This window comes from Pongo abelii, chromosome 15 (assembly GCF_028885655.2).
Source record: "Pongo abelii isolate AG06213 chromosome 15, NHGRI_mPonAbe1-v2.0_pri, whole genome shotgun sequence".
Taxonomy (NCBI): Eukaryota; Metazoa; Chordata; class Mammalia; order Primates; family Hominidae; genus Pongo; species Pongo abelii.
This window is the reverse complement of record NC_072000.2, coordinates 22500403-22516322: the sequence shown is the minus strand read 5'-3', so window position 1 is coordinate 22516322 and position 15920 is coordinate 22500403. Positions and strand designations below refer to the sequence as shown.

The 15920-nt window shown below is 36.0% G+C and overlaps 2 protein-coding genes and 1 long non-coding RNA gene across 17 annotated transcripts in view; 2 read left to right on the top strand and 1 right to left on the bottom strand.

Annotated features, from left to right (window-relative positions):
* LOC134760004 (olfactory receptor 4N4C) overlaps window positions 1-15920 on the top strand; it is a 222055-nt gene that overhangs the window by 200810 nt on the left and 5325 nt on the right. For 3 of the 12 annotated variants that reach the window (XR_010136912.1, XR_010136913.1, XR_010136915.1), the window contains 3 exons: window positions 3949-4001; window positions 4210-4454; window positions 6382-6555. The exons of 4 other annotated variants lie outside the window; for them this stretch is intronic. Coding sequence is in view for 1 of the 8 variants with exons in the window: in XM_063715366.1 (XP_063571436.1) it covers window positions 1203-1261 (59 nt within the window). In the remaining 7 variants the exon portion in view is untranslated. Of the gene's footprint in view, window positions 1-1202; window positions 1262-3948; window positions 4002-4209; window positions 4455-6381; window positions 6556-15920 lie in introns of those variants that run through there. 5 more of the 12 variants (XM_063715372.1, XM_063715366.1, XM_063715368.1 and 2 more) reach the window with 3 other exon arrangements.
* On the top strand, window positions 3978-4934 carry LOC134760006 (olfactory receptor 4M1). The gene has a single exon (XM_063715374.1). The coding sequence runs from the start codon at window positions 3978-3980 to the stop codon at window positions 4917-4919; it is 942 nt and encodes a 313-aa protein (XP_063571444.1). The 3' UTR covers window positions 4920-4934.
* Window positions 6197-15920, bottom strand: part of LOC134760010 (uncharacterized) — a 35975-nt gene continuing 26251 nt past the window's right edge. For all 4 annotated transcript variants that reach the window (XR_010136923.1, XR_010136921.1, XR_010136922.1 and 1 more), the window contains 3 exons: window positions 10140-10231; window positions 8853-8953; window positions 6197-6440 (listed from right to left, as the gene is read on the bottom strand). This is a non-coding gene — a long non-coding RNA (uncharacterized LOC134760010). The remainder of the gene's footprint in view (window positions 6441-8852; window positions 8954-10139; window positions 10232-15920) is intronic.

Sequence of the window (15920 nt, the reverse complement as noted above, 5' to 3'; positions counted from 1 at the left end):
GTTTTCCCCCAAAGCATTGCTTCTCTTGAGGAGATTTCACAGTTCACTCTCCTACAGCGAATGCACCTGTGCTCCTGGGTATTTCCATAGTCATCCTCTAGGTACTACGGCCCTGCAGATTAAGAATGGGAATTTTCTAGATGTTGTTAAAAGAGGAGCAGAAGCTTAGGAAGAGTAGGTGGGTGGATGTAAGATGAAGTAAATCTTCTTAGGCAACTTATCCAACCACTGCTCTAAGAGTAAGCACTGATTTGAAATAGGCATCCCCTCCTCAATGGCAACCTTAGAAAAAAATGCCCTAAGTCAATCTTCATGAGTGGCTTATCTCCCCCAAGAATTTCCCATAAACATAATTGCTTTGGGTTTTCTTGGCACAATTCCCAGCCTTTCTTGGGGTGTTACAGAGCATACCCAAGTATGTATAGTTTATTTAGCCCAATTTTATTAAGGACGTGGTATGTGCTGGATGAACCTCATTTTAGACACAGAAAGATAGGAAAACAATATTTTTAAATTGCCATTGTGGAGTTCAAATTCCAGCTGCCTTTGGTAGTATGACAATAGCAACCTATGATCCATTGATAAATCCTGCCAGTTACATCTCCTGAATATTTTCTAAACAAATTATTATTCTCTCCAAATAGTTATTGCTGTATTGTTAGTTTAAGCCATATATATACATATATATATTTTTATTTTTCCTGTAATGTTGTCTTACTCCAATTTATTCACATAGCAGCCAGGGTGATATTTCTAAATTGCAAATTGTACAATAAAACTCTCCTGAGTTTTATTGTAAAACATATTGAAAGAAAATTGGAAATCCAATTTTATTATTGTGGGCTACATTACTTGGTCTTTGACTAAATCTTTATTTTGTTCTTACGCTTCTACTAGTTTTGGGTCTTCTACAGTTCTTAGAAACTCTTTCATGACACAAGGCCTTTTCATTTACTATTCTCTATTCCTAAAATGCTTTTCTTCAAACTTTCAAAGTTAGAAAAATGTCACCAACTCAGAAGCTTTTCTAAAATACTCCGTCACACACATACCACCCCCATCATCATTTACTCTACCATTGCCTTGTTTTTATATCCTGCTTGTCTTTTAGCACTAGTAGCAATTATTTTATTTTACTTATTTATATTTTATTTTATTTTTATTTGCTTGTTTACTTATTTATTGTCTGTCTTTATTTTCAGAATGGAAGTTTGATGAGGCAGAGATTGATTCTTCCTTGTTCATTTTTGCGTCTCAGCAGGTAGCATATAGTAGATACTCTAAATATTTGTGGGATAAACAAATGAATAGTTTATAGAAGTGACACAGAAGCTGTACATTTAGGAATAGACTTTTAATATCACATGTAGATAGCTTTGTTTTGACATGCTTTAAATGCAAGTGCTGGACAGAATAAGAATTGTTGCATCATTTATGGTGTTTTAGGTAATGGTTACGTTAATGTAGGGAAACTAGGTGTTTGTTCTTCCTTGAGGAAGTGACATGGTGTAGTGGCGTGTGTGTGTGTGTGTGTGTGCGTGTGTGTGTGTGTGTTATGAGTAGTGGCTGAGCATTACTAGCTTTGGGAGTAGGGGGTTTGATTGGCTGCCTGACTATTGGATTGAGATGCTCCAGCAAAATATTTCTTTTCCACTTGACACTTGTGAAGGGAGGAGGACAGAGACACTCATCAAGGAGTGTGGAGGGATGAATCCTTTGTATTTTTGTCCTAAGGAATAAATGTGGTTGATTTTGATTCTTAATGAAAAGTATACATCATTAGTTTCTAATTTTATGACATATCTTGAACACTGAGGTACAAAAGAAAATCTCTTTGACACTTTTTTCTGGTAAAATCACCCTTTCAAGATTCCATAATACCTGATGTATGTTTGTCTTTTCAAGACATCAACACTAATTCACCTAAATTCTTTCTAGATTAGTGCCATTTTCTACTTCTGTTTTCGTGGAATGGGTATGGAGTAGAGCAGAGGAGGCAGGGGTGTTTTGTGTGACGACACTCAGAATCATTGCATCATGTCCCCATAATAATAAAAAAAAGCATATGGTCTTGTAATGGTATTTACCGCTTTAAAATATTCATTTCCTTTCAATAATAAAGGGACAATTATTTACTTAGGAACAAATAATCACTTCCATCTCGTCAAAAACTACATAGCATAATAGCAAAATATATAAATGAGGTGAGTAATCATAATATTTCAGATGTTTTTGGTAGACATTTATTTGATTGTTGGAACCTCATAGTTGACTTATCAGTGAATGTAAATGAGTTAGTACACAACTAGCTCATAGCCCTCATAACTAATAACACAGCAAGTATATAATTATAAGCTATACTTGTTGTGTTATTAGTTATGGGGGCTATGAGCTGCCTCCTCCAGGTAAGTACAATAAGATCATTGTTTTTTGGAATCTTAGGAAATGTGTCATTCTGGATAACCTTATTATCTTTCTTTTGATTAAAATCTTCCTAAACCAAATTTTAAATTTTTCAATCTTATTAAATATGCTTAATTAACTCACTGAGGTCCACACTGGGCAATTTATGGACATGGGGAAATTGATCCCTTTTCTAAATAGTCCCACACTACTTAATTTCTGAGTATTTTTACCTTTCTTCCGCTTGCTACCAGATTCCTGGAAAACACTGTTTTTTTGTGTGTGTGTCTGCTTGTAGTAAGCCATCCCTTCTTCAAAATACAATGCTTCTATAAGATACTGAAAGTCATTTATCTGTGTTTGTTAAGTTATGTATAAATTGAGTCAGTAGGTTCCAAAAACGGTGCATTTAATTTCTTTTCTCAGTAGTATACAAAGTGCCCATAAGTGTTTGGACACAGCCACATCTATTTGGTTTTACAGAACCTTAACTTTTTAAAAATTCCTTTTCATATGTAATTTTTTTAAGTAATAGGAGAGGCAATATCATAAAATATCACATCAACAGAAAAGAAACAACTCTTTTGTATTTGATGTTGGTTACAACAAAACTTACTTTGGTGTGGCAGTTTTTAACCTTACTTAAAGAAAAGCATATTTGGTAACGTGAACTCTAATTTCATTTTTATTTGACAAGTTTTGTTCTACTTAGTGGTGTCAGGTTCAATACAGAGCAGTAAGCAAAATTTTAAAAATAATATTATTCCCATTGTCACCTTGAAACAGCAGAGCAGATCAGCTCAGAATCAAATTGGGTAGCAAGCATACTCATTTCTCAGATCACTACACCTACTTATGTTCCTGCAATGGTGAGCAAATTTTATACTCAATGTAGTATCAGGTATTGATGAATCTGGTCACAGCTAGAAGAATTTTTTATATAGGGCCTTGCATAGCTGTATATTGTGGCTGGTTACCTGTTACCAAGGATTAAGCTGTACAGGTTTTGGTTACGGTTATGGAAAAATATGTCCATTCACTACTTATGAAGCCTTGGGATCTCTTTTCTGTATCACAACTAAAATACTGCTAGATCTGTATGTGTGCTATTAGAATGCAAGCCTAAGTTTCCAGGTTGGCAAGATTTTGCAACAAAAAAAAATCTAGAAAAAAGAGGCCACATCTCTGATTGCCAGTCTAAAATTTGGCTACACTAAGAAGTACTTTCACATATTGCTTACTAATGTAGATGTTTGGGGGAAGAAGTAGTGCATTGCCGAATTTCAGAAAAAGTAAGATTTTTAACATTAACAAGCTGAGATTTGAGTTTCAAATATATGCCACACTTCATATAGTTTTAATGTTTCCAATTTATAAGTTCATCACATACTCTCTCCCTCTTGGTTTATCAAATATAAAATGGGCAACCAAATGTATCCTCGTGTAACCTGTTAGTGACAGGGAACGTATGACAATTTTGAAAGCAGTGATATAACTCTAGGTAAATGCTATGTGGACTAATTATAGTTTCTTTAATTTTCATAGCTATATTATGAAAAGAGTAAATTGAAGAAATGGAAACTGCAAATTACACCAAGGTGACAGAATTTGTTCTCACTGGCCTGTCCCAGACTCGGGAGGTCCAACTAGTCCTATTTGTTATATTTCTATTCTTCTATTTGTTCATCCTACCAGGAAATATCCTTATCATTTGCACCATCAGGCTAGACCCTCATCTGACTTCTCCTATGTATTTCCTGTTGGCTAATCTGGCCTTCCTTGATATTTGGTACTCTTCCATTACAGCCCCTAAAATGCTCATAGACTTCTTTGTGGAGAGGAAGATAATTTCCTTTGGTGGATGCATTGCACAGCTCTTCTTCTTACACTTTGTTGGGGCTTCGGAGATGTTCTTGCTCACAGTGATGGCCTTTGACCGCTATGCTGCTATCTGCCGACCCCTCCACTATGCTACCATCATGAATCCACGTCTCTGCTGTATCCTGGTGGCTCTCTCCTGGATGGGGGGCTTCATTCATTCTATAATACAGGTGGCTCTCATTGTTCGACTTCCTTTCTGTGGGCCCAATGAGTTAGACAGTTACTTCTGTGACATCACACAGGTTGTCCGGATTGCCTGTGCCAACACCTTCCCAGAGGAGTTAGTGATGATCTGTAGTAGTGGTCTGATCTCTGTGGTGTGTTTTATTGCTCTGTTAATGTCCTATGCCTTCCTTCTGGCCTTGCTCAAGAAACATTCAGGCTCAGGTGAGGATACCAACAGGGCCATGTCCACCTGCTATTCCCACATTACCATTGTGGTGCTAATGTTTGGGCCATCCATCTACATTTATGCTCGCCCATTTGACTCATTTTCCCTAGATAAAGTGGTGTCTGTGTTTCATACTATAATATTCCCTTTACTTAATCCCATTATTTACACATTGAGAAACAAGGAAGTAAAGGCAGCCATGAGGAAGTTGGTCACCAAATATATTTTGTGTAAAGAGAAGTGAAAGATAGATTATACATTTTATAGTCCTCCTGAGGATCATTGTCCTAAAGCAGGAAGTATTTGCAGTAATAATGCTGCATTCACTTCCTCCTTTCATTTGTGTTCTTAAAATTTTACTATAATTTTTCTCTATTAATTCCTCTTTATATTGAAAAATAGAGGCATTAAGATGAAAATAAATTTACTCACACCTACCCTGAAATTCCTGACAGATCATTATTAGAATTTGAGATATAATAATAATCTGCTAAAGTACATTTTAACTAATTGTTTATCGAGTAACTGCTCTGCAGAGGCTCTGGCTTTGAGGGGAACATGTTGAGAAAAATAAATAAGACATGGAGACGTGTCCATTACAAATATGAAGTAAATGGCAAGCATATGGATGCAGCTAGCTTCAAGTTGGCAAATAAATATTGTTGTCATGTTTCAGTGTTGGCTCAGTGGAATGGTATCTGGTAAACATCTTGCTGGGTCTGAAAACAGATTATTTGTCCTTTATCTCCTCATTTCCAGAGTTGATGGAAAATGAGGATTCATTTATACAAGGTATTTCAGTTTATATTTCAGGTGATGTCCATTCAACAGTTTGGAGACAGAACTCAAAATTTTATCACATTATGAAAACAATTTTTATGAATTCAAAGCAGAGTATAATTTGGCTGATACATGAGATTCATGTCATTCCAGATGAAGCCTCCAGGCAACTAGCAATTTTTATAGCCAGCCCCTACTTACAACATCCTTCAGAGTGAAAGCAGGCTTGGGGAGAAATCTTCTAGGTTGACTGGGATTGGTAGACATCTAGCCGTGTAATTTTTTTCTAAACTATCATCTGCTTTGCCACTTTTGTATGTTTTCCATAATTGCTAATTCTGCCTCTCATGTTAGACTTAAATTGGCAGGGTGCTGTTTTTGTTAGTACTTAATTCAGAGTTCTTTCCCACTGAGACACCTAGATGTATTCGTTCCCATGATCCCTTAGAGAATTATTAGGGACTGATTTCCTGTTCTCAAGCACTAAAAACTCACTCTCCAAGCTTCAGAATGTAAGAGGTAGATTAGAACATTTGATTTTATATGGTTTTTTTAACTTAAATTTATTAGTTTTTTATTTCAAAACTAGGGAATCTTTTCATTGAAAGGCAAGAATGCATTGGGTGTATTTAGCTTTAGTCTTATTTTTTAAATTTGATAATGTAATATGGACTAAATTTTTAGTGAATTAGATCCTTGTCAACATTGGGAATGAATACATAAAAATAAATGGTATAACTATTCCTAGAGTTACCATTTATTTACAGAGATTTTATTTATTAATTGAGGAGGTAATTTGTGCCAGACCCAGTGTACCTCGGATGCACGGGATGGAATGGTGGTACACAAAGCTTGTTTTTCGCTTTGGGAATTTTTCCTTATGGTGACCCTCTTCGATCTTCAATGCTATGTTACTTCTTTTCTAGGAACCCAAAGGCACGGATTGATGTTATGAGTCCTGATTTTTGAGTTGACTTCTCATCACCTGGAAGTGAATAAAACAGTAGACTTCTCTAACATTTTGTAACACAGCATGAAAAAATATAAAGTAAAAAAGATTTATATATATAAAATATAAAATGATGAGTTATGTTTCTAAATCTTTTATCATCTTACTGTCATTTCTCTGTATTTGATCTAGCTAGACTTCTATTCATTTTGTCACTTGTCTTTCATCAAACTAGGACTGATGTTCTTGGGAAAGAGACCACTGATTTGATATGCTCTTCAAACACCAGCACACTGTACTATAGAAGGATATTTACTGAAAATATTGAAGCTAGTAATACAAAGGAAAAAGGCATAAAAATAGTAGTGTGATAACTAATTGCTTACTTAGGAATATTCTCTGAAATTAGAAATCAATATCAGTAAAGAAAAAGGGGAACTTTTGGCAAACTCTAGTAAGTAATAACTGAGCCTGATTCATGGAGGACATAATTGGAATAAGGACTGAGAGCATTTTCACCCCTTGGAGGACATTTGGAAGTGCCCAGAGACATTTGTGGTGGTCACAACTGAGGACGTATATTGCATCTTGTACTATTTAGACATCTTACAATGCACAGGACAGCCCCCAGCCCCTGACTCCCACATGAATTATCTGGCCCAAAATGTCAATAGTGCCGAGAATAAAGAACTCCATCAGGCTGAGAAACCCTGACTTAAATAATGGGCAGGGATAAGGCAGGTTAGTGTAGAAGAAATAGGTGCTAACCTCATATGCAACGTTGTCTCATTGAATATTGTTTCCAAATAGCTCAGTATCCTCAGCAGTCAAATAGAAAATATGTCTCAGGACTCCTTTTCCCTATATAACTCCTACATTTTCTTTCAGTTACTTTAAATGTCTTTTAATCTCTTTTTTTTTCCCTTCAGTCTCTCCTACTCCTCCTTCTTTCAAAACTGCCGCTGAGCTACTATGTTTAAAATCAGCAATATCCCGATTGAGTAAATTATCTTTAGTTCAGTATTGTGATTATACTTTGAATTATACACTGACTTGTGTGAGATTTCAGAACCCAAATCCCATTCATCTTCTGGCTTTTTGCTAATCTCAATATTAACCAGAATTTTATTATTACATCTGGTTAAAAAAGAGCTTTATTGCTCAAACAAAATTAAAGATTTTTGTTTTTTTAATGACTAAAATAATATATATGCATTAAAAGTTGAAAACATATGAATATATAAAGAACAAAACAAGTATCACTGGTAATCTTTTTTCTCAGGGATTTTCTTTAACAAGGTTTATAAAGTCTCACCCCTCCAGCTCCATTGTAAGCAGGCCAGTTGGCCTATCATGCATTGTTCCAAAATATAATTACCACTAAATAGAGGTCCACGTGAAGACAAGCTACAACATGCTTTACATAAATAAGTGTAACCATCAGATTTTATATCCCACAAAACTGGCATTTAAATAAAAAGGCCACGAAGTTTTAAATATGCAACAAAAATCTGAGAATGTTGTTTTTAAGAACTCTTTTGATGAAATTACCAGAGAACAAATTACATTCAAACATGTGACTAGGACAAAAGGCTGGGTATACACACACACACACACACACACACACACACACACATATATATATACACACAGTAGTCCTCTTTTATCCATAGGAGATATGTTCCAAGACACCTGTGGATGCCTGAAACCATGGATAGTACCAAACCCTATATATACTCTGTTTTTCTTATACATACATGCCTATGATAAAGTTTAATTTATAAATTAGGCACAGTAACAGATTTATAACAACTAATAATAAAATAGGACAATTATAACAATATGCCAACATTACTACTATTGCACTTTGGGGCCATTATTAAATAGAATAAGGATTACTTGAACACAAGCACTGTGATGCTGTGTCTTACTGATAACCAAGGTGGCTACTAAGTTACTAACATGCAGGTGGCATGTATAACATGGATACACTGGACAAAGGGATGACTCATGTCCCTAGAAGAATGGAGAAGGAAAGCTTGATATTTCATCATGCTACTTAGAATGGGGCATAATTTAAAACTTACGAATTGTTTGCTGCTGGAATGTTCCATTTAACATTTTTTGGACTGAAGTTGACCATGGACAACAGAAACTACAGAAAGTAGACACTGTGGATAGGAGGGGGCTACTGTATTTAATCTAATATTAGGCTTATTAAACTATAAACCTAAGACTAAAACTAAGGTAAGCAAGGTAGAACTGTACAAAATGCTATCTGCTCTGACAATGCAGAAACCATAGAACTGTACTCCATTTCCATCCTGTGGATCTCTCACTAAAAAAAGAAGAAAAAATATAGGTTTTGGATAAACATCTTTAAAAATATAAAACTCGGAAGCCAGAGAAATAAATGAAGAGAAATCAGCTTTTACTGTGAAGACTTACATTCTGTTTTCAAGCCTGGTGGTGGGGCTGCAGATGGATAGCAGACAGAGCCCAGGATTCACACCATGGTATATTCACCCAATGATATATTCCAAAACTACCTAAGGTCCCAAAGGATATATATTCTTAGGGTAGTATAAAATAACTTTTAAAAAAATCCCACCACCTCAAAAACGCAAAAGAAAGAAAACAAAAATTAATGAAACACAAGTGGGATCACACATTTTTTGAGTTTGAAATTCATTGCAAGTTGATAATTTTGTTCACTGCATGCTAATAATTTTGTTCAAAGTTTCTGGTTCCAGACTTGTAACGCCTCTTTACAGAAAGAAACACCAGTATCTTCTGGAGGTTCTTACATTTATTCCAGGACTCAAAATATTCTGTAGATAGACTTTCAAGAAGTAAGAGGTGGCCGGGCGCGGTGGCCCACGCCTGTAATCCCAGCACTTTTGGGAGGCCGAGGCCGGCGGATCACGAGGTCAGAGATAGAGACCGTCCTGGCTAACACGATGAAACCCCGTCTCCACTAAAAATTACGAAAAATTAGCAGGGAGTGGTGGCGGGCACCTGTAGTCCCAGCTACCCGGGAGGCTGAGGCAGGAGAAGGCCGTGAACCCGGGCGGCGGCAGAGGTTGCAGTGAACAGAGATGGTGCCACTGCACTCCAGCCTGGGCGACAGAGCGAGACACTGTCTCAAAAAAAAATAATAATAAAAAAATAAAAAAAGAAGAGCTTACAGTCAGACATGAGTGAATACGCAATAAAGCAAGGCTCTGTGAGGGAGAATCAGAAGAACAACACAGAGAAAGACCAAAACCACAAAAGAGATATAGAATGTAAATTAAGTAGATTTGGTATGTTTAAAAAAACAAAGAAGGGAATGAAAATATGAAGAGGGACAAAGACGCTGTAAAAATAAACAGAAAATCTTAAGAAAAAGAGAAATTCAGATTCAGATTAAAAATTCAACAAATGTATTTAGTTGTAAATTAGTATCAGTAACTTAGCATATACAGCTAAGGAACTGAATTATGCAGGGAAGAGACATACTGGTATGAAGAGACCAAGACATTGAAAATAGAACACAACGATCTAAATATATCTCATTAATTTCAAAGGAAAGGGTAGATAAAATGTAGTGGAGGCTATATTGAAGAAATATTGCTGACATTTTTCCAAACCTAATAAAAGCCACAAAACTTCATAATCAGGAATCCCACCAAAATATTAATAGGATAAATGTTTTAAAATACACATTTAGGGGGCAGGTGTGGTGACTCATACCTGTAATCCCAACACTTTGGGAGGCCAAGGCAAGCAGATCGCTTGAGCCCAGATGTTTGAGAGCAACTGAACAACACGGTGAAACCCGGTCTCTACAAAAAAACGAAAAAAATTAGCCAGGGTGGTGATGCCTAATTGTAGTCCCAGCTACTCTGGAGGCTGAGGTGAGAGATCAATGGAGCCTGGGAGTTTGAGGCTGCAGTGAGCTATGATCCCAACAGTGCACTGTGTGTCAGCCTAAGCGACGGAACCAGACCCTGCGACAAGAAAAACAAAACAAAACAAAACAAAACAAAAAAGATGCACATTTGGGCACATAATAGTAGAACTGCAGATCAATAAAGACAATTAAGCAGATGTTGAAAGTAGAGATCATCTTCAAGGGAAAGGCAGTCAGGATAGTATCTCACTGGTTTCCTTCCTTCCTTCCTTCCTTTTCTTTCTTCTTCTTTTTCATTTTTCTTTCTTTTTTTTTTTTTCTTTTTTTTTTTTTTTTTTTTTTTTTTGTAGTAGAGTCTCACTCTCTGTATCTCATGCTCCAGGGCAGTGGCTCGATCTCGGTTCACTAAAGCCTTCACCTCCCAGGTTCAAGCGGTTCTCCTGCCTCAGCCTCTTGAGTAGCTGGGATTACAGGCCCATGCCTCCATGCTTGAGTAATTTTTGTATTTTTAGTAGAGAAGGGGTTTCGCTATGTTGGCCAGGCTGGTCTTGAACTCCTGGCCTCAAGTGATCCACCTGCCCCGGCCTCCCAAAGTGCTGGGACAGGCAGGAGCCACCACACCCGAGTGATCTCACTTCTTTAACAACAAAAATGTAAACCAGTGAAGAGTTATATTATGACAAGGGAAAATAGTTTTTATCTCAGTGAAACTATAATCAAATAAAAGCATCTTCAGAGCTGAATTATACTCCTAAATGTAGTAACTAGAAATATAAAGTATCTAGAAGAAAACATAGAAGAATATATTTGCTTACAAAATTGGAATAAGTAATGATTTATTAAGCAGCATAAAAGCAGCTATAATCATAAAAAGTGATCAAGTGAACCTCAAAAAATTAAAAATTACTGCTCGTCAAAGATACACTATCATCAAATTAATAAGGAAATCATACACTGGGAGGAAAATTTTGTCTCTCTTAACCTCCCTGTTTCTCTCTGTCTTCAAGTAAAGAAAAATCAGCAAAAAATGTGAACAGACATTCCAGAAAAGAAGATACAGAAGTGATTAGCAAGTTCACGAAAAGATGCACATCATTACTCAGCAGGGAATGGTCCACAACACACGATCAAGTGTTCAGGCAGAGCACGCTCCCACTACTCTGAGGAACAGGACAAAATAGAAGAGAAGGAAAAGAGGAAGGGGTTTATCAAGTGCCCCCAAGAACATATAACATATTGGAGACTAGACACGTCCATAAAAATGACTGTTTCCCCATTGCCTGTTATTGCTGCCTGGTCAGTGGACCAGATTCATCCATGGCACTAGGAAGGCAGTCAGTTCTCATCCCCATCAGAGGAATCTTTCTAGAAGCTTATATAGCCAATTACCAATACATCCTCACCATCACGTGCTCTCTCCTGGACCCCGGATGCTCTACCAACATGGAGAAATATATTGAGTGCCTCCAGGTGCTCAGTCCCAGGCACTTGACACTCTAGACTATACAGCAGCGCTGGGAGGACTCAGCTTTCCGAGCTCCACAATTTTATGTTGGGAGTCTGTGGCAACTACTGACAAAAACAATGTAGCTGCCATCAAGATGTAGGCCTTGTCTGCTGCACCAATTGTTTTAAAGGTGCCTGGTATTTATTTTAATCGGGAATGGTAAGACACACAGCCATGGAAATGACTGTCACGAAGGAAGAAGTTTTTAGACTCACAAATCCCTACAAATAGGAGGTTGGTTAGGTGAGTGGGGAAATGGGAAAAATGCAGGTAAGAGCCTTTATCATGGTTTCTGTGGAAATAAATGGATGGGGCACGATCAGCATGTTCAGAATTGGCTAGACTGAATAATTCCAGTGGGCTCCGGAGGTTAGGGGCTGTCTCTAAGTGTCTGGTACTTGGCCCTGGGGTGATTAGGGAAGGGAAATAGTGGCCTGGAGTGTAATAGCTCTATAGGTGCCTGATAAAAGAAGTGGCTGGAGTATAGGTTCTGGATCGGTTGCAAGTGAGGCTTTTACCATCTCTAGGAATTGGCTAGCCATAGGAGGGACAGTTCCTCCAGTGTTAGGAAGGCACAAGACATCAAAGCGTTAGAAATGCAGAAAATATAATGGCATAAGTAAAACACAACAGCAAATGCTGGTGAATTAATTGTTGGAGTAACTTGAACTCTCATACATTGATGTTGGGAATTTACAATGGCTAACCACTCTGAAAAACTTAATAGAAACTTCAGGTAATTTCAGGTAGATGTAAACAAACAGCTACCTTATGACCTGATAATCCCACTCGTGTTTAGCCAAGACATGTCTATGAAATGATTTAAATTAGCATGTTAATGAAAACCTTATTGGTGGCATAAGATTTGAGACAACCCAAATGTCCATAAAAGGATAAAATGATAATAAACAAACTTAGGGTTAAGTATATAATGAAACATTAGTCCACAGTAAAAAGAGACAACTACAGAAAATGCAACAACGCACATGAATCTCTAAATCACAATGCTGAGTTTAAAACCAGATACAAAATAACACATGTCATATACTTCTGTTTTTATAAAATCCAAGAAAAGGCAAAACTAATCTATGCTATTAGGAATTAGAAGATGAAAGCTCATTAAGATGATAGATGGGTGGGGTGGATGGCAAAGATCACAAGAAACCTTTCTGGAGGGATGGAAATATTCTTCATCTTGTTTGGAATACTAGTTTCTAAAGTGCATCTATTTAACAGAAGTTACCAAGTTGAACACTTAAATATGTGTATTTTAATGTATATACATTATATTCTAAGAAATACAACCAAGAATTTATTTTCATGCTTGCTTGTAAATACACATAAATTTCTTGAAGGATACAAAAATTAATATTAGCTTCCAATTTTGAGGTATGGGGTGAAATGGGCAGGTAAGGGACAGATATAAGAAGGAAATTTCTCACTGTATGAATTATTTTTTATTTAAAAATGTGAATATGTTAGGTATTCAAAAATTAAATACATTTTTAAAGTCAAGTATGTTTAAAGCACACTGCCTAATTTCCAACCTTATGGTTATGCCATTAAAATTTCTGAGTTACTCTTGCTTCCATACCTCTCATATGCAGTCCTTCAATAAGTCCCATTCATCATCTCTCCAAAGTTTATCTTTGGTATAAATTCTTTCTTCTGTCTTCTTTTTTACCTCTTATCCTAACCTACCATCATCTCTTATTTATATTAATAGTACTTCAAATGCTCCCTACTGTTCCCCTTGCCTCCACTTCTTGCATTCTATAGCCCGTTTTTCACTCAGTAGCCAGCGCAACATTTTAAACATGTAAATCAGATAGGAACACTCCTCTGCCTGTTACCTCTCACACATAGTATGTTGACCGATTGCCATTTGGCCTATATCAGCTCTACCTCTCTATCTTCCCTAACAATTTTTTCCATTTGCTCACTACTGTCTTGCCACGCTAGCCTCCTTTCTGCTTCTCAATGCACCAGTCTCTCCCTTCATGAGCTTTCAACAAATCTATCTTCAGATCTTCCCAGAGACGGTGTAGTTCTGTCATTCAGATCTTAACTGAAATGTTGTCACCTTGTCAGAAAGGCCTTCTCTGGCCAGCTCACTTGGAATAGTAGTCTATTCTGCTATCTCTTATATTTTTATCATAGCACTCATTACAATCAGTTGTTTTCTCTCTGGTATGTTTGTTCGTTGTCTGTTTCCATGCTTTAGGATGTAAAATCCCCAGGAACAGGGATATTTTCTGTCTTGTTCGGTGCTGCATTGTAGACACTACAATACAGCCTGGTTCATGGTTTTAGCTTCTAAGATAGTCTAGGGAGACAAATCTTTCCTAGCAGGAATAACAAGCCTTCATTCTAAGGATTAATTTAGATCATCAGACTATCTGCATTTTAAGTATTGTGGAAAACATTAGGAAGCAAAGTCCCTAATTATGTCTATAATTATGAAAAAATCATATTTCAAAAAGTCTTCGGTAGCAAGAAAGACTGTAATATACTCAAAGACGGGAATGTTTTTCCATGTGTTTCTTTACTTATATCACTTGTTTTCTGTTTCTTTTAAGAAAGTAAACACTGCATTTATTAGTTTATTTGGTATATAGTTTTGCAAAATATGCATTTTTGTGCCTCTCTGTCTTTTTTTATTTCCTGTTATTCCATTACTGTCTTTGCATATGTTCCTGTTCTTGCATTTCTCCCGCCCATTTTTTTTTTTACCTTTATGATTTTGTGTATCTCTTTCTCCCTTTTTCTTTTTTCCCCATGTTCCATTTTTCCCACTTATTATTTTCTGAATTGGACATAAATTAGAACAAAATATTTTTGATTATGCATTATGTTTGCTGAAAAATTGTTTAGTATTTTAATTTTTAGAATAAAAAATCTTTTGAAATAAAAATAAATCTACTGAAATGTAATTATATTGTGTTCTACTCTAGGATTATTAATTACTTTTCTTCTGTTTAGTAATATTTAGCTTAAAAAACATAGTTGTCATTGCTTTAGTGGAACATAGGAAACATTTATTCCTAAAATGAAAACAACAAATGCCAAGACCACAATAAGATGTATTTAAGAATACATCTCTTTGTGAGGAATTAGTCCTTCAACATGCAGTTCTCCTCTCCAAGAAGGATTATGCCAAAGAGTCTTTGTGAACATCGTTTATTTTTCTTTGACTGTTTCTTTGTCACCAGAAAGATACTGAATTTAACATACTACTTACCTGACCACATTACTTCCTTTCTTGATCTATCAATGATTTCCTATTATATACTTTTAAAAAAAAATAGTAACATAAGAAATAAAATAACCTCTTTCGGCTTTCTGCCCACATGGACCTAATAAACATGTTGGCTATTCTGTAATCTCTGTCACTGATAGAATGTTGATTTTAAAACTTAGAAGTGACATAGTGACTTTTAAATCATATATACTTCACTATTTATATATAACATGTTTCTAATCTCATTCTCTGACTATATTTTGTTGGCATTTCCACAATTCCCATTGAAAGTGTTTTGCAGCTTTTTTAGCCTTCAAATTCCCAAAGTGTATTATTCTCCATTGCATCACAAATTGATTGCATATTTCAAAGTGTAAGATATTCCTCTTTGAGAAGAGATATTTAAGAATGAAATCAGGAAAAATCAGTTATTGTTCCTTCTATTAGAAGGAGGTTATATCTGCTGTCTGAGAAGAACATTAGATTACTAGAGAGGTAAATGTTTTTGCCATTCTCTGTACTTATAAGGAACATAAAGAAGGAAGAAATGGAAACAGATATTGTAACACCTCAGGTGGGACATCTGCTGCCTTGAAATGCAAAGATCAAAATTATAACAGAAATAGATTAATATGTTGAATCTGAATTCAATAACACAGTGGCACCTTTTACCTGTTCTTAATAATATAGCTTCAGTTTCTCCTAATATTTAGAATTAATTTATTAGGAATATATAAAGCCTTTATTAACATTGCCTAGGGAATGTTTATACTTGGTCCTAAACCTATATCTGTTAACTGAAAGACATGCAGGAACAGAAATCATATCCAATGCAAAAATGCCAGAGTGCAGAGAAAATCTTCACCAACTTCA

Excerpts from the sequence above, each read along its gene's own strand:
- LOC134760006 (XM_063715374.1), top strand. The coding sequence starts at position 3,978 with ATGGAAACTGCAAATTACACCAAGGTGACAGAATTTGTTCTCACTGGC.